The following is a 24182-nucleotide window of genomic DNA, read 5'->3' as shown; positions in this document are numbered from 1 at the left end:
ATTAAACCCCCACAAAGAAACTGGTGTTTTCGGCTGGCAGCAGGAATAGCTTGAGAAAGAGCGTGTTATACATTATTTGTTTATCGATCCACTTTCTGCTGACCTCCCATCTCCTGCCAGGCTGTGTGCCAGGCGTCTCCAAGGCACGGTAAACCTCCGCGCCGCGGAGCAGCTTTCCCAGCCCGCGGGCAAGGTTGCGGTGCTGGGCGCCCTCTTTACGGGAAAGGGGAACGCGGCCCCGGCGAGCTGGGGGCGGGCGGCAGGGCTCCGCGAAAGCCCAGGGCGGCCGCCGTGCCCCCGCCCCGCTCCGCCCCGCCGCGCCGCGCCGCGCCGCGGGAAGGCGGAAGGGTTTCGGGGCGGCCCCGCTCCTCCGCCTGCGAGGGCAGGGTCCGGGGTCATGGCGTGGTGCCGCCGGCACCTCCGCTTCTGAGGGAGGCCCGCACCGGGAGCCGCCATGGCCGCCGCCCTCCGCTGCGCCCTCTGCGGCTGCCTCCTCCTCTGCGGTGAGTCCGGCGGGGGGGGCCCGGGGCCACTAGAGGCGGCCGGCTTGCCTTCTTCTCCTCCTCCTCCTCCTTCTCCGGGGCAGCGCTGCCCGCGAAGCCGGGGCCGGGGGGCGCAGTAAGATGGCTGCTCCGCGCCGGGACGGGCCGAGCGACACCGACAGCCTGGCGGGGGGCCCGGAGCGGGGGGGTGCCGGGGCCCGGCGGGGCGCCCCGCTGGCGGGGGCACAGCTCTCCCGCCCAAGGCCGTATCCGCGCTGAGGGACTGGAACACTCCTTTTCTGTTTTGGGCGCCCGGGCACCTGCCGGCGCGGTGACCCCGAGCCGTGGGGGCGTGGGCGCGGCTGTGCCGGCCGGGCTTCTACTGCTGCGGCCCCGGCGACGGCGCCCGGAGGGCGGCCGCTTAAACTGGCCCGGGCTATTCGTTGCCCAGAAGAGGCCGTATCTTAAGACCGTGATGCGAGCTGCGTGCAAACCTTTCATTTACAACGTGCAAAACCACAGGAATATTTTCGCATCTCTTTGGGTCCACAGTGCTGAGTAAAATACTTTACCTGGAGGCTTTTCGAGTAGGAAATGCTGTCAGGGAAGCGAGCCTTCAAAGGCATCGTGCTTTCTACTGGGAATTTACAAACCTACCTCAGACCTTTGGAGGGAGCTTCCTCAAAGCGCGGGCGGGAGAGGAGAAATCAGATGCCTCGTACTAGCCAGATTTTTTTTTTTCAGCCATGTTGTTCACGCTGAGTCTTTGCAGTCTGTTACCTGCACCCATCTCCTTAGTGTTCTGCATACCTGGGATTTGGCAGGTAGGAGAAGGTGCGGGAGCAGGAGGCCAGAGGTGTCTGCAAAGGGACACGGGACAAGAGGAAATGGCCTCAAGCTGTGTCAGGGGAGGTTTAGATCGGATATTAGGAAAAATGTCTTCACTGAAAGAACGGTCAGGCATTGGCACAGGCTGCCCAGGGAGGTGGTGGAGTCACCATCCCTGGAGATGTTCAAAACACGTGTAGATGCGGCACTTCAGGGCGTGGTTTAGGAGCCATGGGGGTGTTGGGTTGGCAGTTGGACTTGACGATCTTAGAGGTCTTTTCCAACCTTAATCATTCTATGATTCTGTGATTCTACAGCCTGTGCACAGGCACACATCCCTGGAGGCCAGTGCCCAAGGCGGGTACCAGTGAAGGCACGTACACACAGGGACGCCATCTCTCAAGGAGGTCCGGGTGCAGGGGAGCAAGCAGCTTCTGCTTTTGTGGTGCAAAGTGTGCTTGAGTTGATTTGCTGGGTGTGAGGGTAACATTGTAGCAACTGAGCTGTGAAATAGTGTTTATGCCGGCAGGGTTTAGACTTACAACTCCTGTCTGCTAAAGGTGGGTAACCAGCACGTTCATTTCATGTGTTTATGCATCAACTCATCAACTATAGACATATAAACTAGGTTATTTATCTTAGAACATATGTCATTAGGTTTTACTCCTGTGACATTTAAGCACCAATCTGATCTGGCAGGGTTTGTTTGCAGTAACGGGCCAAAATCTTTTCTATTTTAGCTTCAATAACAATGGTTATTTTAAAATAATTAAATCGTATTAGTAATGGACTGTTAATCGATACTACTTTAGGGTTTCCCTTTTTCAGTTTCAATAAAGCAAAATAATTGTGTTTTCATCACTGGTGAAGAGTGCCAATTAATGATACATTTATCTGCATGGTATATTTAATAACTCTCTTGCCTTTGAAGGTACTTCTTGTTTATCTCTGCCTTTCAAAATGGTGGCTTAATAACAGAATGAGTAAAACATTTTAAATGGCAATGTTAATCCATGCAGTGATGATATAAGCGTGCCTATGGTGGGTTTTTTAATTACTTCAGTATTATACCCAGGTCTACGTAGAAAGACTGGTTTTGCTTCTCTTCAGGAAAAAAGAAAACAACAACCCAACAATCCACACAGCCATATTATTTCCATAGTGCCACTAGACCACTATTAAAAAATTTTATATGACAATCTCAGTGAGAGTTCATGCATGTAGCCTAATGGGCCCCAAGACTTAGGCAATAACAAGTCAGTCATGCATAACAAATGATGATATCATAAAGACTGTACTTACTGGAAATCATTGATGATGGGTAATTTGTTTTTCTTGTGTAAGCTCAGGTGTTAATTATATTAAAGTCTGCTTTAAAAGAAGTCTCTGAGGCAAGGAAGAAAGAGAAGGCTGTATTTAAGTTTTGGATGACTGAGAAGTCGCTGGAGGAACACATGGGATCTCATCACCATGTACCAGTACTTAAGGGGTAGCTACAAAGAAGACGGAGACTCCCTTTTTACAAGGAGTCACGTGGAGAGGACAAGGGGGAATGGACACAAGTTGCTCTTGGGGAGATTCCAACTGGACACGAGAGGGAAATTTTTCACAGTGAGGACAGTCACCCATTGGAATAATCTCCCCAGGGAAGTGGGTGACTCAGCCACGTTGGACACTTTCAAGATTCAGCTGGACAGGGTGCTGGGCCATCTTGTCTAGACTGTGCTCTTCCTAGGAAGGTTGGACTAGATGATCCCTGAGGTCCCTTCCGACCTGGGATTCTGTGAACACATACTAAAATGTTTGTTTGTTTGTTTTTGATTGCTCCCGCAGTATCTGGAATAGTGCCAAAACCCCAAAACGCAAGAGTTATGTCAGTTAATTTTCGTAGCATTTTTCAGTGGGATGCACCTAAGTTTTACAAAGGGAATATAAGTTACACTGTCCAATCTAAGAGGTAAGTCTGCGGGAGTTGTTCTTTCTTTAATTCATTCACATTTTACAGCTGCATGTGTTTGTGATTTGTTTCCTTTTTTTACAGGAAGATCAGTAGCTGTCCCTTTTTTTTAGCCTGTGAGAGGCTTATCTTCTGAGCTAAATAACAGGGCAAAGGCACTGTCTATTCACACCCAAGGCAGCTTTGTACATACTTCTTTTGGAACCAGAAACATATTTTAACATTGGCTGTTATTAGTGGGGTGTGCGTTTTTCCCTCTGTCATGTAGCTGTTACCTGTGATTCAAGAGACTAGTCCTGATGAGTGTTAGGACCTTATCTGATCTTTCACTCAGCAGCGTTTTGTGCTCTGCCACCAATGCAGCCAGCTTGCCTGCGCCCTTAGTGGAAATGCCCAATGAACTGCAGGCTGGTGTCTCACCCGTTCAGTGCCTTAAACTGAGGACACATTTTCTGAGGTCTCCTTTTGTCAGTTTTGGTGGGTTGATTTAGCTTTGATTTGGTTTTGCCACTCTGTCCTTCCGAGTTGGTCTTTCCTGTTGGGAAACTGGTCTCTGCGGTTGTACCGAGGAAGATGGCCGCTTCCCCAGCCCAGCGGTGGGCTCCCTGCCTGCCTCCATGCTTGACAAGGAACCACGTCATGGGCCAGAGGTCTCGCGTTCCTGCTGAAGGTTGAATTCTTTGGCCAAGATAGGGTAGGATGTTAAGCGGAGATAATGGCACCCACAGGCAGCTGCCTGCTGGGGAGAAATCTCCAAACTGAGGGTATGGGCCACCTTAGTCAGAAGGTGGCTTTTCAGGGTTCTGGTAGCAATTACCTGTTGATCACTACATTCCTAGGTGGGTCTTTGATGCAAAACAGAAAGAATATAATTTATTATATGGTTCCCAGTCAGTTGTCAGGCTGTTTTCTCTGGCTTTTCCTTATATGCATATCTTAAAGACGGTTCTGCACAAAGTCCGAGTTAGACGGCAAAGCCATGCATAGTGATATTGTCTTAATATTTGCAGACTTGCCTGATAACTACTGTCTGTTGAATCAAGTTCTGTAACCACTGTTAAGAAAGGGGCATCCATTTACTGAATCATAATTTTAATCTCTAACTTTGTCATGGATTTATAGATGCATATGAAACGCTTAGTGTGTGTGCACACACTAGTAATGAAGTTTCTTATACATTGGATTTATTTTTTTCTTGTTCACGAGTCATAATTGGTTGTATTAAAGAAGAGATGTGCTACTTTTCCAGTTAACTAAGAGGAAAGACGTTTAGTCAGTTATAATTTACACATCATATGCATTTTGTTTCTCTTCCATACAGCAACGTTTTCCATGGAGGCACATATGAAAAAGAGATCACAAACCTGAGACTCACAGAATGTGATGTCTCTTTTCTGTCTGCGTATGGAGACTATATTTTACAGGTCAGAGCGGAGTCAGAAAATAACCATTCAGACTGGGCAACCATCAGATTTAAGCCTATGGACGACAGTAAGCCTTTTCCTAATCTTCCACAAAAAATATTGTCTGCTATTAATGCACCTTTACAACTTGTCTCTATAAGAAAAGCGATAGCATGCAGATCATTTTTAAATTTAATTATATTGAACTATAAAATTTTAGTTGCAACACTTTAATTATTTGAAGGCAGAAGTTGCTGTCAGAAAGCATGGTAGGTTCACTGTTATAGTAGATGTTAGTATTGGTAGTTGAAACATCTTTTGAGGAGGTTTTTAAAAAAAAACTCCCTCGCCCACGCATAGAATAAGGCTTTGCTTATTTTTTTTCAGCCAGGGAGAGCTTTTCTTCAGGAATTCAGACTTCCTTATATGTAAATAAGTTCAACTCCTTTCTTCATTGCTATGTCAGGCAAAAAGCTTTCTTTTTTTTTTTAATTTAAAAGATTCACAGTGAAAGATTAATTTTTAGTCAAGAAGTCTTCATCACACAACATTGTCATTCTCTTAGTAGCGCTTTTCAGTTCTCTGTGAGAGATGGTTAGACATTGCCTTGCATTAGAGTGCACAGCAGAGGTGTTAATCATGTTGCTGTGACCTGAGCTTAGGAATGAGGGAGTGTTTTTTACCAATGAGTGTCCTTTATTTTGTACGTTTTTACACCACTCGTAAGCAAAAATGAAATTATTTTAAATTATGTAGTCAATGTTACCCGAGGCTTTTTTTCTCCTCACAGCTGTTAACACAAAACCTGCAGGAAGCTTCTGTTACACCTCATCTTTGAGCAAAGACTTTTAAAAATCATTTTCTTTCTTGTTCTGCCTTCATTTGCTTGAATTTCATCATTCTGTTCCTTGGATTTCAGCGTGTAATTTTACAGTTTACAGCCTTGTCTTTCAGAATGCTTTTATTGATGATGTCTCGACAAAAGCATAGTCTTGATATAATTTAATCTGCCTAGAATAGAAGCACTGAAACATACCATAGAAAAAAGTTACAACATTGCAGTTATAAATTACAACCAAAAAAAAGTGTAATATAAAAAGTATGGGTGGACTCTCAGAGCAGAGAGCAAGCGTGTAAATCATTAACAGAATTGTAGTTTGACATATATTTGAAAGAGTGTATGGCCTTCAGAGCAGGCTTGGCTTTGGGAAAGGAGCTTATTCCTGAACGGGGAAAATATGGATATAAAACTACCTGGAAAGAAAGACATGGGAGTACTGGCCAACTGGCCAAATCGCTGAGGAGGACATGAGGATTTTTAATGTTGTCATAGCTGATATGAGCAGGGCATCATGGTAAAAATATCTGGTATTCCTTTCTGTGTTCTTATTTCTGCTAGTGCTTTTGTTAAGAAATTCCACACTGCATTGTTGGAGTACCCTAAGTAAACCAGAGTGACCAAGACCCTCCTCACTTTTTTTTTTCTTGCAAGTTCAACAACATATTAACGAGCATTACATGAATGCATGGTCATTTTAGTTTTAATTAAAGAAACACGTATTTCTAGAAGAATGCAAAATTATCTGTATACCAAGCTCTTCCTTTCTTACACACTTTATAGTGTGGCTGTAGCCAGGCAGAATTGTAGTAGGGGCAGCCAAGGCAGAGCTGTTTGTTGGAATTACAGGAGACTTTAATGAAGAGCTCATTGCAGACATAATGTAGTTGATAACTAAGCTACTCAAGAGTTAATCTAGGTAGTGACATAGAAACATACGGACAAGCCATTTTCAAAATACAAGAACAAAATAGTCAAAGGAGCTCAATCTTTAAGATGTGCAGAAATAATTCAAATGTTTCAGTTTTTCAAAGTGATCACAGTGAAAGAAACATTAAAATACTTTGCTAGAGGGTCTCCTCAGAACAGGCAGATGTTGCAACATCTTGGCCCAGAAGGAGAAGTGAGTAGTAACCTGTAGAAATAGTCCTTCCTCTCCCAGGAGTCACCACAGGTGGCAAAAGAGAACTGAGTATGAGAATTTAATGTATGAGAAATGTAGTCTGCAAAAATATCCGTTATTTGACTGCAAAAATAAATCCCTTTCGAGACCAGTTCTATAAGGAAAGGATTTATTTATGCCTGACCCATGAAAGGAAATTACTTTCTTTTAATGGATAAAATTATTTGAAGCATGAATTGTGATAGGTTGCATAAAAATGTCAAATTGAAAACAATGTGACACTGAATCGCATTCTTTCTTCTCTTCCATTGTGCTAATATATAGCAGTTGTTGGGCCACCTGATGTAAAAGTGAAGTCTGAGTCTGGGTACCTGCATGTGGATTTCATAGGCCCTTTTGCTGAACATGAACATGACAGGTGGCCTCTAAAGCACTATTACGGCTCATGGAATTACAGAATACTGTACCGGAAAAAAGGCAGCGATACAGAGGTAAAGTCTGCTTCCTGCATGTTGTGACACCATGACTTTGATAGATGCTGTTCTTGGTAAAATGCCATACTGATGAAGTTCTGAAAGCTAACAGTATTGAAGTAAAAATGTATCTCTACTATTTACAGCGTAATAAAGTCTAGTCACAACAACTGGTATTCAGAGCAAATAGCAGATAGCTGTGTCATTAAACAGTAGCGTGGATATAATGGCTATAATTTGCTCTTCCCGTAATTAGAAGTAACTGCTACGTTATGAGAGTTTATTCCCTCAGTTGATTTATTTGTGATGCCGTCTGCCCCATCAAATCTCTGTATTTCACACATACAAAACTTAGAAGCTGTAACATCAGCAGTATCTGTGATCATGGCAATAAGCTAATGTAGATTCAAATCTCATGTCATTCAAATATTTGTCATCTTCATGGGACTCTGGATGTTGAACACCACCATGGCTGGGGCCTTATGTTAACTGTGGTCACCTTCACCTCTTCAATTTCTGTCAGCTGTAATTTGCTTTCTTCCTCTCCTGGACAGCCTCTTCCACAGACAGATCTGGTACTCAGCTCAAAAGACTTCTCCATACAAAATGCATGGAGAAAGATCATAAATAATAGAATAATCATAGGCTCATGAGATCTATTACAGGAAAAAAGAAAGCCCTTTACTGAAAGGTATCAGTCACAGTATAATTAGTGCTGTGTACACCTGTACAATTTTCATATAATAGGACTCCACTATATATAATTCTGATTTGTATTTGTTACCTTGCAAAATTCTTTGGCATTCAATTCCAGAAAATGAGGGGTCATCGTTCCCAAAAAACAGATTGGTTGTCAATTCCCAAACTAAAAGAAATGAAGGTATTTGTATGAGAAATAGTGTGGCCAGCAGTAGGGCAGTGATTGTGCCCCTGTACTCGGCACTGGGGAGGCCATGCCTTGACTACACTGTTCAGTTTTGGGCCCCTCACTATAAGGACATTGAGGTGCTGGAGCGAGTCCAAAGAAGGGCCACAAAGCTGGTGAAGGGTGGTGAAGGGTCTGGAGCACAGGTCTTACGAGGAGCAGCTGAGGGAACTGGGGTCGTTTAGCCTGGAGAAGAGGAGGCTGAGGGGAGACCTTATCACTCTCTACAACTACATGAAAGGAGGTTGTAGAGAGGCAGGTGTCAGTCTCTTCTCCCGAGTCACTAGTGATAGGATGAAAGGAAATGGCCTCCAGTTGTGCCAGGGGAGGTTTAGATTGGATATGAGGAAAAAATTCTTCATCAAAAGGGTTGTCAAACATTGGAACAGGCTGCCCAGGGAAGTGGTTGAGTCACCATCCCTGGAGGTATTTAAAAGATGTGTAGATTGGTGCTTGGGGACATGGTTTAGTGGTGGACTCAGCAGTGCTAGATTAACAGTTAGACTCAATGATCTTAAGGGTCTTTTCCAACCTAAATGATTCTAGGATTCTATAAATTTCCATAGGGATCAAAGAAGCAAAAGGCATAGACTATGTAACTTCATAGGCTGTATTTTGAAGTGGATCCTTGCGTAAAATGTTGAAACCTAGCTATAGAGTCTTCTTACCCTTGAGAAAGAATCTGTTGCTACGTAATGGGGCATGTTGTAGGGATTCCTATACTCTGCAGGGACTGTATGGTTACAGGGACGTAACCAACCATGCCTCTAAACAGAAAGTTGCATCTTCTGTCAGTCATGTAATAGCTTCCACAAGCCTTTTTCTTTCTCTGTCTTTCGCTTTCTTATGTCCAGATCATCCAGCCTACTTGCTCCATCTCAAATTAAATGATGTTTTACTATGACAGCACTCTTAGCTGATCTCATTTAGTTAGGCAGTTATTTCTGCAAGCAGATCTCGTTTATCATATGTCCGTAGGTCTCTTCAGCCTAGAACTTCATTAATGCTGCTAGAAGTAGCCAGAAAGTCAGCAGTATGAGTGGTCTCACACTCTTAACAACAGGTGAAATCAATGTCAAGTTATCAGTTACGTGACACAGGTAGGGCACTTCATTCTACCTTTAAAAGCCTTATTCATATGGCAGCTATAATTGCTTGGATTTGTCCTGCTAAATGTGATTTTAATTACTTAGCTAGTCCATTCACTGGACCAGTGCTCTTCAGATTTTTTGTATTCTTCTTTGTTACTAGGTAACTCATGTAGATACTAAACATAACTCTGAAATACTATCTCAGTTGGAGCCGTGGACAATATATTGTATTCAAGTGCAAGCAGTTATCCCTGACTGGAACAAAACAGGGGAACTGAGCAGAGAGCTTTGTGAGCAGACAACCCACAACGGTAATACCTGGTGCATCACAATGGGACATGCGCTGTAGGGAACTAGGAAATGTGCAAAGCCGTTCAAAATGAAAATCGGTGTAACGTGTAAACCTTCCAAAAATGGATGTCTTTGTTACTTTAGTATTGTTTGCTGGTTAATGCCTGTGCATCTTTGGAGCGGAGGAGTTGGAAACGAAGTGAAAACTATAAGCAATATAGCACCAATGGCGTGATGCTTTACTTTGCTGAAGAGGCCTGAAAATCAGAGTTAAATGGAGCATAGGCTCTTCACTAATCATACTGTGTGCCTGAATTTCTTTTACCATTAGCTGTATTCATTATCCTGTGAAAGCCTTTGTTCTGTATATCTGTAACTGAGAAAGAAATTGGACCCTGTGGTGCAGTCTGCTTCATCTGTGGCGACGTTGCCAGTCTGCCATGAGACTAGGCCATGATGTGCTTTCTCTCTGACACACAGCAGTTATTAATAATATAAATAATTATATAAACAATTCTTTTGTCTCAATGCTTTCCTTTTCATTTTGAAAGTAGTTAAGTACCAAAGCACTTTCCTTTTCCAGCCGTGCCACCTTAGCTGCAGTCTGTGGAGTCCAGCAATAACCACCACACGGTGTGACCCTGTCGTCTTAGCAGGGAACTTTATGTCGCTAGTTAAAAGAAAGGATAGAGTCCTAGATACTGTCTTTTTCACAGGAATAATGTGTATTTCAAGTAACTTACACCCTTGGATAACTTGTGGGAAATCAGAGACACAAGTTGATGAGGAAGCCATCTGGGGGAAGCCTGGGAAGGCTACAAGTCTCACATGTTTTTTCTCATAAAATGTTTCCTCATATATTTTTCCCACATGTATATTACTTGCATGCACTGCAGTTGAACTGCAGGTGCATTTTTGTGGTGGTGTTGCTTGCTAGTTCGTGGCTAGAAGAGTTCTTAGCAAGCGTAGGTTGGTTTAAAACACTTACACAGTGCTGTATGGATACATCTTTATTCCCATTGCCTGTTGTGAAATCCCCCTGCATGACATAATTTTTTTAAAGGCTCAGTAGTTCAGAATTTTATAGAGTTTTGCTCCCTGCTGTCTTTACTTTGCTGCCATTTTTACAGATTTCTTTAAGAGAGAAGTGGCAGTCTATACTCTGGTAGTGTTATGTGTCAACTCCTACACTTGTGAAACACCAGAAAGTGTGCAGTAGCTTTTCACATATCACTTTGTGGGTGGTTCGTTGGTCTTTTTTCCTTTAATCATTTGGTTAGTATTGCATGTAAAGTCACCAGTATATGTAACTGCAAAGGTGTAAACAGGATGGCTTGTAAGCTTACTTTAGTGAGAACTTCCTTAGCCTATCCATACTAAAAATTTGAGCTAAGAGGTATTTTGCATCTGGAAACAATTACTTATGTCTGCAGTTACAATTTTGTAATAGTTTGGTTTTGGGTGGTTTGGTGTGGTTTTTTTTTAATTCCATAGAGAAAGTGATAATTTGGAAAGAATATATTCAGAAATTAATAATCAGAGATTTTTTTTCTTATCTCTTGCAGGTGTAACTCCCGTGTGGATAATTGTGACCATTCTAATAGGATCAACATTGGTTGTTGTAATATTTGTTCCTGCTTGTTTCTTCTCCTTTTTGTATCTATATCGACTCACCAAACGTGTTTTCTGCCCTTCATATCTTTTCCCACAACACTTGAGAGAGGTTTGTTTTCCACCTAACACAACTAAAATCAGCCTTTTCCAGCAGAACCGCCTGCCTTTCAAAGGCTCTCTGCAAAACCTTTAGAGCTTCTTTTATTTTGCCTTCTTTCATTTGCACCTGATTGCCAGCCGTCTGTAAAGCACAGATATTCTGAGCGGGTTTTAGACTGTGAGGAGCAATGCTGGTTATCTGTTGTTATATAGTTATTGTGTATGGTTAAACTCAACTCACTCTTCTGCCAAACATAAGAAGCCATTAAAATAAGCATAAATGATGAAGTCACGAACTTTGGAAAAAGCTGACAAAGGAAGGTACTTTTCAGTGTGAGAAAGGTGGTGGAAGTTAGTTCATTTCATATTTAAATTCTGGCATTATAAGGTCATAAATTTTGCATTAATGTTACCTCATTTTTTGTCATGTTTTGTGGTGCTGCATAGACATAAGTAAGAAGCAGTGAAATAAGACTTCCTTTTGAAGTATACTGATGTATAACGAACTCTAAAATACTTTCATTCTGAATTGTTCTGCACAGAATGGTCCAAAATATTTAAAAGCTGAACAACTTAAAAATTTGGCATAGACTTTTAACCCGAAAGCAACTGCCTAATTTGTAATATGAAGCTCTAGATGGCTTAGAAACAGGATGTTTTCTTTTGTTCTGAATTGAGAGAATAACAGGTGTTAACCTTCAATTCCTCATTTTAGGTAGTGAACAACTATTTGTCTTCACTGTCTCATTTTAGACTTAAAATTGGACGTTTGTTCTTCTGAAACAAAGTCCTTTTGCAAATATAATACTGAGTTTTAACTTAAGTAAAGAACGCAGTGAAATCTGAAAATTCAAGATGAAACAAGAGCAATGAATGTTAGCCATTACTGGGGGGGAATACCGCTGGCTGACCCTGTTACCCCTATAGCAACTTTAAAAGGCTATATCAGAATCTCCTCCAAGAAACAAGGCTATACAGAGTGTTACGTGGGCTAAAGTTAGCAACCTCTACTCTTCTGAGTTTTCTGCAGTTTCTCTGGGTCTTTCATTTTGACTCATTTAGAGTTCCGCAGACTAAGGCTTTGCAGCTGACCTAGCAGTCTGTCTTGTGCTTCAAGTTGAGCGCATGCTCAGCACACAGTAGTTTGCTGAACCTGGAGCTCAGCTGTTGGGAAGGTAGCATTCCTCTGATCACCACAGGATATGGTCAAATTTCATTTTGCTTATAGGTTTCTCACAGAAAAGGAGAATTTTCATTTTGTGCTAGTGGGTTATAGTGCTTAATCACAATAATCAAAGGTCAGTCGTGCTTACCTAAAATGATACTTATCAAAGGCAGTGGTTTCACTACATGAACATCTGAGATTGCAGGTTACTGACAGAACATTTCAAATCACAGTTTGCTAGGAAAAGGTCTAATAGTAATAATATTAGTACTTACTTTTGTAATTACCGTGAACTGGACTCCTGAAAGAGCAGTTTGTTTCTTACGTAAAATGCACTAAAGTAATAGACAGGTCACAGAACAAAATGCAGTTGTACTCCTCCAGCCACTACCAATAAAATGAACTGCCACTTCAGCTGCCAAAATGAGTGGTTGACATGTTATTACTGTGTTGAGTAGGTGTGCTGTTCTTGTGCTGACATTCAAAATAGAGTCAGGACATCCTGTGAAGTCCATGTTGATTCTTGAGGCCAGTTCCATGTTATCAGTAGAACAGGGAGTGGGAGGAAGTTGTGATATTTCGGTACTAAAATTAAGTCATCTCTCTCTCACTGACTGCATAGCCCTGCAAATCTCCCTCCTTCTCCTTTACTTGACTAAATGGTTATGGTTTATGTTGACATTTAAAGCGTCACTATTTGATGTCTGAGCAGAGAGCTCCCTGAGAAGGCAGGAACAATTCACATCTTTAGGAGCTATTTGACAAATCTGTGTGCAAACTCCTTCACCTACAGTCATGTCACCGTTTTTTGGTTTTGTTTCCAAACAAAACCTAGGTATTTTATTTTTTTAAGAAGGTTTATATTCCAAAGAAGTCGCTAACCCCTGGCATATCTTCTTGCAAATACAGGCACTTCCAACTCGCTTCCAAATCTTGCACAGGATGCTTAAGCTAGCAGAGAGGTTATGACATTGTTGCCACTCTAGGACTTCTAAGGTTTGAGAAGGCCAACCAATGTGTGGAAAACAATATAGAATGTATTTCTAAGCAAACAGGATAGTATGGCTGGTGCAGCCTAATTCTCATTTCCTCTTTCCTTCACAGTTTTTGAGCAAGTCTCCCAGTGGGTCACAGTTTTTTTCTCCTCTTCCACAAGAAGAGCATGTTTTTTACGACAAGTTAACTGTCATTTCAGAAGAATACAAAAACCAAAGCAATGAGACAGGGGATGAGGCCAGCAAGACAACAGAGCACCTTCAGGACTCTGAACAAGAAGATTCTGATTCAAGAACAGTGCCAGCCTCAGAAAAGGCTTAAATGCACTCCTCATAGGTCACTCGGACCAAAAGAAAAGCCAATGTGCTGTTGAGTTTATCTTCTTATTGCTGAATTCTTAAGACAGTAAAAATTCGTAGATGATGATGTGTACACAGACTTTTGACAGACTTTTTTTTGTTTTCAAGTACAAGAAACTTGAATATAAATGAGAAATTAAATGATACGTAATTTTTGCCACTGTTTGGAGTGGCTCACTGTTAAGTTGTAGCAATACCTAGGACTGTATTATGACATTAATTTAAAAAGCAAATATCATAGATCTAATACTAGTTAATTTAACTGTGATGGACTATTTATTGCAAAAGCTACTCAAAATGACATATACTATAAGATTAGTAAAAGAAAATACTATTTTGTAAAGAAAGACCCGATCTAACTTTTTTTAAATGAGAAATTGTGTGTATTTCTTAAGGATATCCCTGGTGGCATAATCTTTCTCTTGAATATTTTTCTACCTGATGCAAAATTGTGAAGTTACTATGATGGTATGAACTTGACGTGAATAAACCAAACACAAATATTTAGTGTGTTTTGCATCGTGGGGTGTCGCTCATTCATCACTAAGGATAATGGGAACATACCAGTGCTCTGCCAGGTAGCCCTGTATATTCACACGTTGCTCAGTTCCCTGAGCCTCTGCCCTGCAGTTTCTATGACTAATTAAATTTTGCATACCTAATCCAGAGTCCACAGAAGTCTGTGGAAAACTTTGCAGCTAAAGCGGGAGTTAAAAGGTAGGTTTATTTTATTTACCTACTGATATATAATTCAAAAAAAGTAAATCCAGGTTGATATTACTCCTACGCTACATAATACAATTTCACCTGCATAGCCTTGTTCATGCATGTGAGTGTTATGTCCATGCCACCACTGGGGCATATAGTGTGACCTTTGCACTGTGCGCTAATTTTGTGAGTGACAAATTTTTTTGTTGTGTAGTATTACATCAAAATGAGTGTGAAAAATCAAATTCTGTCAGCAAAAGTGACTTGCCATAAGTGAAGTTGTGTGTAAATCATAAGTTGATGTGGGAATTGCAGAATTTTTGTTTATGGTTTTGAGGTTTGTTAATCCATAAACATTCACTTCTTGGGAACTGTTGCAGGAAGAAAACATAAGGCATTGATTCTTTGTACCACCCAGCTATATCACATTTTCTTCTGTACTTTTTAATTTTCATCATATTTTGGTTTAATGTGGAATATGGAAAAAATGGGGAAGCGTTTGGATTTTGGTTTTTTACGGTATTTTGTTTCATTGATGCTTTTTTTCACCTCTCACCAAAGCTGCTCTGTGAGTGCTGATCCTAATGTAGGCCCATGTCCTGTGTCTGGTACACCTCTCCACTGTAAAAATTCAGCTCCCTGTGTGTTCCCTATCCCTTCTTCCACAGTAGCAGCTGCTTCTCTTTTTTTTTTTTTTTTTTTTTGGCTTTGAGAAATGCAGTGCATGTGCTAGCTGGCTGGCCAGCTGCTGCCAGAAGAGAAGACGGTTGAGATTTGCCTGCTTTTTCCTCACTCTTTTAGTAGAGCTGCTGTCATCTCTCTGGTGGCTGACTTTCACGGAAGAGCAGGGAGTTACTGTCTATCAAATGTGACTGAAATCAATCAGCTGCTTCAAAGGTTATGATGATGGCACAGGTAAGGCAATCCCATGTGCCATGCCACTTTATTACAGGCTCATTGGTAAGCTAAATCGGGAGAAAGAAAAAAATATTTGTCTTGGCTCTTCAGAGATACTGTCTTTTCACATTAAAGCAGGAAGAATGTGTGCAAAAACGTAATCTCTGAAAGTTTAAGAGTTTGTCCTCCCCTATTTAAAAAGAGGAAGCATTTCCCCTCATGTCTTTGCCAATACTGACTGTTGTGCTACCCATGAGAGGAAAGGGGAGGATTCTGTTCTCAGAATACCACTTCCTCTTTCAACACAGCCAGACGTGGGGAGAGGAAGGATTCATACTGACCACTTTGTTTAACTTGTCTTTGATATGGAACACGGTGTCTTTAAAGAAACAGCTATTTTAAGTTCACATGAGCCCAACATTAACCTACTGGCTATATCATTATCAAAAAGCCTTTACATAGCAAACTCCAAAATAAAAAATACATTAAGATTCCAGCTGCACCATGACTAGCATGAAGTAGGAATGAATTCCTCAACTCTGCATCTCAATAGGTTGCCGAAGTTTCCAGAAAGTCCAGAGACACCTGTACAACCCTAGCAAAAGTTCAATCCTCAATCATACCATGCTCCAGTTGTCTGAGGACATCGAGCTGACAGAGCTGTTAGACCACACCATTGCTAGCGTTATTCTAATGCCAATAACTTGGTAAATAAAGTTAGGAGGCTATATGCTACACAGAACAGAAATGAAGGCTCTGATGCAGAACATATTTAATAAAGATCATCCTGAAAGGGCAGAGAGACATTCTGCGAAATCCTGATTTGATTATTTGGTGCCAGAAGTATTGCTTTGTGTAGAGCTAACCTTGTAGTCAGGGCATCCTCTAACACTGATGTCTGCTTGCTTGTCTGCTCTCCCTTCAGACATATAAGCATCCAGAACGTGGATTTGTGCAGTGTAGCAAAGTATCGTTTGTATTCCTATTTATAAAGGAGTTTAGAAGTAATGTTAAATAATGATTTGACCTTGTGGAGAACTGTGATCAATGCCTCATTTCTGACTTCTCACCTCAGGTTAAATCGCTTAGCTGTATTGTCCTTATAATGAGGATTATGGTATGCGGATACTGCAGTGATGGGTGAGACAGAAGCCCCCTCAGTAAGCAGACGGACGTCATGTGCATAACGACAGAGCAAGCAGGAGAGGAGTGAGGCCTGTAGCTAAGATGTACAGCACATGAGAAATCTCAGCAAGGCTGTTCAGTGCACTGTGAGGAGGACAGGGGAAGCTGTACATTCAGCGACTGTTAGAAGACAGATTTAGCTTGCTGAACCAGGCAAGACATTTCTTGGATGGCTCCTACTTTCTTTGCTAAATTTCACTCTTCTGACCTCAGAAGAGGGTTTATGACTAAAAAGATGATGATAAGCAGTACTTTGGAGCTCCTACATGTGGTGCTCATTGAGACCTGACTTGCGGTGAATGTGGAGTGTGTTCACCTCCAGGCATGATCCACAGCAGTTGAAGCAACCTGCCACAGACAAAGGAGGTTCCTCCTCCACACACGCAATGGACTTCATGCAAAATTTCAGGCACGTGATACGAAGCAGAAATACAAAGCAATGCAACAAGGATAGGAAGAATTCACAGCACTATGAAAAGGGAAAGTCCGGCTCATTTTTCACTTCTGACTTCTCACCTCTGATGTGTTTTGTTCACCTCATTTTGTATTAATCTGACTAAAACCCAGCTAAGCCATTAATGTCTACAGCTTTTACTCACATGTTGCTATGCATCTAATCCTGGGGATTTCAGGTTTTTCCAGTTTTTTGTTATTTAATGATCTAAGACTCAGTAAATCAGTTACAGTTAGATAAAAGGACTAAGTGACACGGGGTGATGCATTCAGAAACTCTAATTCTAGCCCCATGAGGCCAATCCTTCAGGCTCTCCCAAGACAGTAACTCCTTCAGGAGGCAACTGCCTGGGATCCTTCTCTGGAAGAGTATCTCTCTCCTTGGTGACTACAAAAAAAACCCCTAGGCTACTTTTTCCTCTTAGGCAATGTTAGTCCATACACATACCTCTTGGACATCTTGTATTCCTTCTTTCTGTTCTGCAGGGAAGTCAGGAATCTAATTGTGACCGGCACTGAGGCCAGGCATGGCCAAGGTCAGATATCACAGTGCCACTTGAGAGGAATTAAGCTGACTTCTGCTTTTAAAGGTCAGCCTTTCCCAAGACCTCCTAAAAGCAGTCAATTTTTTTTTTCTTCAGACTGACCTGCAGTTTGGTTTGCTTCAGAATTCTTCCTGTTCCAAACTGAGTCCTCACAGGAAGGCATTTGTTAGGTGAGAGCCCTCTTCTTCAGCCACAAAAGCCACAGCTTCACTGAGATGTGTAAAATGAGCCAACAGGCCTAGGGACAAGGCACAGCCTCTGGCTGTACCCAAATAGGCTGCTGCATGGCCCCACAGGTACCCCAGGCAGTACATGGTACCCAGTGCCTCTTCAGAGGAGCAATAATTTAGAGGAGAGTTGATCTTGAGCTAAGCTTGTGGAGAGTATGATGAAAATGAATCAATAAATAGGTGAACTTTAAACTGCAAAGTATGGAAGTATGCTGCTAACTTTGGCACAGCGTGCCAGGGGTTTTGGCAAAGTGATGAGTAAAATAGACTACTCTGAAGACCTGGGAGTTATTGGAGAAATATTTTAGACATGGAATGCAAAGCAGAGCAGGATGATTAAGGAATGGAGAAATAGGGGAAACTGAGGGAGCGCAGTCTAGGCTTGTGGTGAACAAGACAGATTATAGAAAAGGACAATAAGGTAAGAGAGTAAGAGAAGGAACAGGAGTTTAGCAGGCTCCAGTCAAGGGAGTGGAGTGAGCATTTCAGGGAGAAGGGGAACAGCAGAGCCCAGGGCTAACCCAGGGACTAGGGACGCAATTACCCATCAGCTGCACATTTTTCTTTTATCTCTCCATATTGGTAACTTTGTGTCTTCCCTCCCTAGCAGGTCCTGGAGGCATCAGGGAAGGCTGGCTTGCTGCAGAGCGCAAATCCACATCTGCTGGCTACCTGGCCAGAAAGAGCCCTGCTGAATGGCATAGACAGAAAGGCTTTCAGAAACTTTAACTCTACATCCATTACAAGCTACAGAAAAAGCTTTTAAATAGATTCTTAACCAGAAATACAGCATAAGAATTTGTGATATTAACTTACCCATTTTCTTCTGAGACAGGTTGGGAAATGACCATCATTACTCGGCAAAATGTAATTTTCTAGTAAACACCGGTTATTGAATAAGTGGTATCGAGTGTCTGTGCAAACCAAGAATCCTTCCGTTGATATTGCACTGTCATGAAAAAGAAAGGTCAGAATAGCTGTTTTACAGAAAGAACTGTGAATAACCAATAGGCTTAGCTGACCATCTATATGCAATATACTGGAAATTGCTCATTTGCACTTCCTGATATGGAGTCTTTTCTTATTTCTTCCTTACAAATTGGATTTCCTTAACTTAATTTTGCATGCTTTCACACAATTACTATAAAAGACTGAAGGCATGGAATGATAATGATACCAAAAAGACAAATAAGAAAATGCTGGGGAAATCTTACACAGAAAATCCTGGCTCCAGCAGCACTGACTGCTCCAGCATTCACTAATGTTAGGATTTCATCCTGGAGAAAGCACCAGACCACAGAATCTGTTTAATAACTTTCAGCTCTTCCACTTTCCCACCACTCTGACATGGCGTCACTCAAGTATTGTCTCTCATTTCTACTCCCTTCCCTCAGCTCCTGTTGTTTACATTACACTTTTCAAAACTAGACTGCAAGGTCCTCAGAGCAGGGGCTTTCTTTTCCAATCTATGTAACATAGTTACAAAGACAATGTAAATCACAACTGAAGCTTTGCACATGGGTTAGATTTTTCAGACATGCTGATGTAATGGTACAACCAGGCTCCAAAACTCACCCTAATCAAGCACAACTTGCTAATCACTATGAAATATTATCTATGAAGATGAAAGCTGTAGATGTATTATAGTTAGGCATTTTGGAGATACTAGATAGGTCTCCACAGGCTCTAAAGAGACAGGTTAACAGCAGGCTTTCCACATTCTTTCAGCCTGGTTGATGCAAAATATGACACCTCTGTCCCTCAAAACCTGATGCACTGTTCTGACAAGATACCTGTGTTTTATCTACCTGAGTTTTCTCATGCGCTGAAAATATTCAGCTGTCTCATAGCTAAAAACATTTCTGATGCACAGAGTGTATCTGTCCCAAACCCAACTTTGTAGATCTTAGGGTAGAGGGTCAAAAGAAAAGGGCAAGAGCTGAACCTAAGGGTCTTTCTAGAACTTAATGAGTGTGACAATAAAATACTAATGCAGGAAATATTCTCTGAAATACACTTAATAATAAAGTCCTGCAGTGTAGTGCTATCAGCTCTGAGCCTGACCTTGCTCATTGTATCCTGCTCCTTTCTGGAAAATGATAAACTGGTGCCTGCGGTGCAGTACGTCCAGAATACAGCAAAGGTGAGGCCAGAAGGGTGCACAGAGCAGACACATGGTGTCTGCAGCATCCATGTTTGGTTAACTTCATCACCCTGGTTACACTCTCAGCACCAGAATGGGAGCAGCTGTGAGAAACAAATTACTTTAGCTCTTGTCTTTGCACCGAGCCTCTGCAGAAGCAGGGACTGAGGCCTCCTGACTCTTATGCAGCAAGAGCCACTCACCACTGCGGAAGCCTCTCCTGTAAGCGAGACCTTGCTCACATTTTTCCTAAAGAGAGAGGGCAATGTGCTAGAGCAACTAATAAAAAAGATTAAGACTGGTGTCAGGCATTGTCCTCCTTACCCTAGAGGACTCGCTTGCTCCTCTGCTGGTGGCTGAAGCCTTTAACAAGACACCTGGACCATACGGAGGAATTCTTTACCCCTTAAGAAGCTGCAAAAGAAAAGGAGGTGTGGATTGCAAGCTAGAGGATAAGCACCCCCTGGAAGGCTTAAGTTAGCTGATCAGTTCTCATCTCAAATTATAGCCATGTCCTGGACAATACCAGCAAAAGTCAGGGAGAAATTCCCACTATGGTACAAACATGCAAAGATACAGAAACCAGTATCAGAAAAAAGGGATGTAACACCCCACCTTTGCCACAATAAAAGCCCCAGAGCAGTTGGCCAGACTGAAGTGCAAATCAGAATGAGAAGGGACATGGAAATATTTTGGAAAATTTGAACGGCTGTTTTGTAGCCTTCCGTGATATGAAATACCCAGTCCCAATGAGATTAAAGTCTCAGTTTGTTTGTGGCACATGAAGGAAGAACTTTGACAGAAGAGTTTACTTGTGGAAAATTCCTCAACTGTAGCCTTGCTACGTGCTCATGCCATGCTATTTGGAAGTGGGGGGGAGACTCACCTACTTTTCTGAGGTGGGGTTTCATGTGAGCACAGCAGCCCAACCACACTTTGTCCAAGAAATGTGGAACAGAACCCAAATGTCCAAAGAGGGAGCTGAGAAAGAAGCAGGTGGGTTTTTAAATATATATTTCACTTGTAATGTTTTTGGCTCCCAAAACTGTGTAGAAAAATTATCACTCAGGTGCAGAATATTAAAAAAAAATTGATCTAATTGCTTTCAGTGAATGTCAATGAACTTTGTGCACAAGGCAGAAGTGGTAGGTTATAGTTTGCCTGTAAATGAGTCAATGTCTCACTATTGTGAAAGAGGCAAATGCCATCCAGGATACACAAACTGCACTAGAGTCCATGAAACATGTAAAATAATCCTTCCCGCTATTTAGCACTAGTAAGGCCATGTGCAGATCTATATCCAGTGCTGGAAAAAGTCAGGAGAAGGACAAAAAACATGCTTTGTGAATGGAGATGGTATCACGTGGGCTGGCAAAAAGAAGTCTGATGGCAACATAATGACAGTCTTCCAAAATGTAAAAGGCTTCTGAAAACAGGAAATGAATAATGTCATGTACAGCCATGACAGCGAGGAAAACAGTTACAAGGCTACTACAAGAGAGACACAAGGAAAAGTTCCCTGTGATGAAAACAAAGAAGTATGGGAGATGTTGCCTGAGAAGTGGCATATTAAAAAACAAAACAACAATGACTAGATACAGCTTATGCTGCCTTGGGGCTGTACAATGAACCACTGAACTCCTCACGGTACTTCCTTCCTGAATCTGCCTTTCTACACAAGATGAAACAAGATGAAATACTGTATTTGCTCCTTTTATCCTGTTCCAGAGTTGACATGAGAAGAAACAAGCAAATGATTTCTCCTTTGCCTGTCAGCCCACTAAAATAAATTCAGTGGAGCCTGCATGTCTTCGTTTCCTCCATCACATATATGTTTTAGTATTGACACTGATGACCACAAGAGCACACATTGTCTTCCCTTCTGTTTGGTTGCTTGTGTACTGGAGATATCTTGTAACAGATTGTATCAACACCAGTTTCTGGTTCTTTCTTCTATAATATCAGAGAGGAAGTTGTATTCACACATATTTATTAAGTTACTAAATACTTCTAATGGTAACAAACCAGTAAGCTATCTGTAGCTCATGATCTAGACCACAAAATGGTTACCCTGAAGTGTGGTTTACATAAATAACTTGCCATAAAAATGTTTCCCTATGTTCCTTAAATGTTTCCCTAAACTGCCTGAGCACAAGATAACAAATTATCGTAGAATAAATCTGACTCAAGGTCAGAAATGCCCTGCAAGAATATATCCCCCTAAGCATCGTGTTATATCCATGGATTTATCTTACATAGGCTCAACCATAATGCATCACTGGGTTCAGTACCAGCCCACTCTTGACATGCAGAGTGGATTTTTTTTTTTTTCTGGCAAGGCTTTCATAGCTGAGCAGACTTCGTCATGATCAGCTCTGCCTTACAGATGTTTTTAACCTAACGCATCACTTAGTATAACAGTACCCTATATCTTGCAAGAACACATTTTGCATAATGCCTGCAGCCAACTCGTAACTTTACAGGGCATAGTTTTCTTCCCACTAAGATTGAAAAAAAATGTACCAAGTACACCTCTCAGCTTTTAGCACTTCACCACTGTGCTGGCCAAGAGCTGGCAGTCACATACTCTCAGCCACCAAAATCTTCAGTTGTCCAAAGCCTTCCCCTCATCATGTATCAAGAGCTGCCACCACAGCCTGTAGCTTTGGGCTCCCTACCTTAGTTTCAAGAGTATCTCTCTGTGTGGGAAGCTAAGACAGGCCACAGGAAACACTCTGATAGAAGCAGCCTGCTTCTACCCACCCTTCTTCCAGGTGTTGCTCAGTTCTCTGGAGCAACAGGCTGCAGGCACAGAAGCAGCATGCTTCTTAGAGATGTCTGTGTTCCGTAAGTGTGTGTGCACCAGAAAATAGGATGCTTCCAGGAAACAATGAACCTTGTGTTCATGTACGTTGTACACACGGTCTGCACATGTACAGCAAATCCAGCACTCCTGGGAAAGGGTGGAGTGACCCTTGGGGACAAATCTGATGCTTATACGCAATAATTCCCATTTTATGATGGGAAAGAGCTGTCTAGTATTGGCTCTGTTTGACCCCACGAGACAGTGGGTGTCTTCCTCAACTGGAGAAGCATAGCATCAGTGACACAAAAAGTGAAGGCCTGTTTGGTGTCAGCCATTAATGCTGTGGACATAACAATAAGTTATTTGGGTTCCTTCTCAAGAAGCAGCCAAGCTGGAGAGCCACCAGAAAGGTTTGTCTCCTGAAAATAGCATTCCTAATATTTAAGAGCTAATAAAAGGTTGCCATTTCACTCCATTTATCAAAAAGCACTGATGGTAAAATAGCAATGCTGAATGTTGCTTTGAAATCCTCTTGTTGAGATTTCAAAGGTACTTCAGCAATACTAATATACTGACTTTTTTTTTTTAAAAGCTTCAAAAAAAGGATAAATAACAGCCTTTGTCTTAAGGGGCAATCAGTTTACATAAAATTACACAGGAAGTTGTGGTGAAGCTGACTATTTCACAGATCATGTCCTACTGTGTTACCTTCATCACAACATGCTTTCTCCTCACTGTCTATTGTATGATGATCATGACAGACATGATGGCTCACACAGAGTGGTACTTAAGAGCCTATTATTCATTCAGTTCTGTTACACAATAAATATACTTCTGCATTATGTATTTATTGCATTGCATATTTATTGATCCAAATAAATTAATAACAGAAACCAGAAACTAAAATTACATTGTTTAAACAATCCATAAACTATTTTTTCTTTAAAGAAACTGTGCTAGGTACAGGCACCTGTAGCATACTAGACAACATCAGACACCATGTGTTCCAAAGGGCATGGTTACCCACAACCTCTTGTCCATGGCCTGCACTGTAATGGCATCAACCTCTTCTCAATCACCAGTCTTTTTGATAGGACAGGTTTGCAGCTTTTACATCCCTGAGTTAGCTAGTGCTACATATATGCTCATTCATTTACAAGAATCAACAGCATTTGCATTTCATAAGCACAGTTAGATACTAATAGTACTGGCTTTTAACAAGCAAAACTGACATTGTGGTGACCTGTTGATGACCACCTCAGAAAAAGAAATAATTGAAAGGTTGTCACATAAAAGAGGATGATGCAAACCATAGAAATATTCTGTCTGGATCAAATTCTGCCACCTTAGGCAGTACTAGTGATTTGACTGCCTCACAGACTTGAGAAGTATCCCTGCACTTACAACCCAAAATAAAGTTAATTTTGTTGATTTTTGTATCTTGCCCTTTAGCAATCCTCAAACATCTCTTAAAACTGACAGGCCAAAAGAATTAAAGTTCCATTTATGTATATCTTCATTGGTGTCCCAGGAGAGCCTCGGCTTAGTAGACATGCTCAGAGTATGTGTAG

General features: G+C 41.7%; 1 protein-coding gene across 1 annotated transcript; it reads left to right on the top strand.

The window, feature by feature from the left end:
* Positions 1 to 243: 243 nt before the first annotated feature.
* On the top strand, positions 244 to 14157 carry IL10RB (interleukin 10 receptor subunit beta). The gene is made up of 7 exons (XM_075100689.1): positions 244 to 503; positions 3144 to 3267; positions 4589 to 4758; positions 6956 to 7122; positions 9281 to 9431; positions 10977 to 11134; positions 13394 to 14157. Exons 1-7 carry the CDS (start codon positions 455 to 457, stop codon positions 13604 to 13606), a joined length of 1032 nt encoding a protein of 343 aa, XP_074956790.1. The 5' UTR covers positions 244 to 454; the 3' UTR covers positions 13607 to 14157.
* The last annotated feature ends 10025 nt before the right edge of the window (positions 14158 to 24182 follow it).

This window comes from Phalacrocorax aristotelis, chromosome 1, assembly GCF_949628215.1.
Source record: "Phalacrocorax aristotelis chromosome 1, bGulAri2.1, whole genome shotgun sequence".
NCBI lineage: Eukaryota > Metazoa > Chordata > Aves > Suliformes > Phalacrocoracidae > Phalacrocorax > Phalacrocorax aristotelis.
This window is presented reverse-complemented; position numbering and strand designations above follow the sequence as displayed.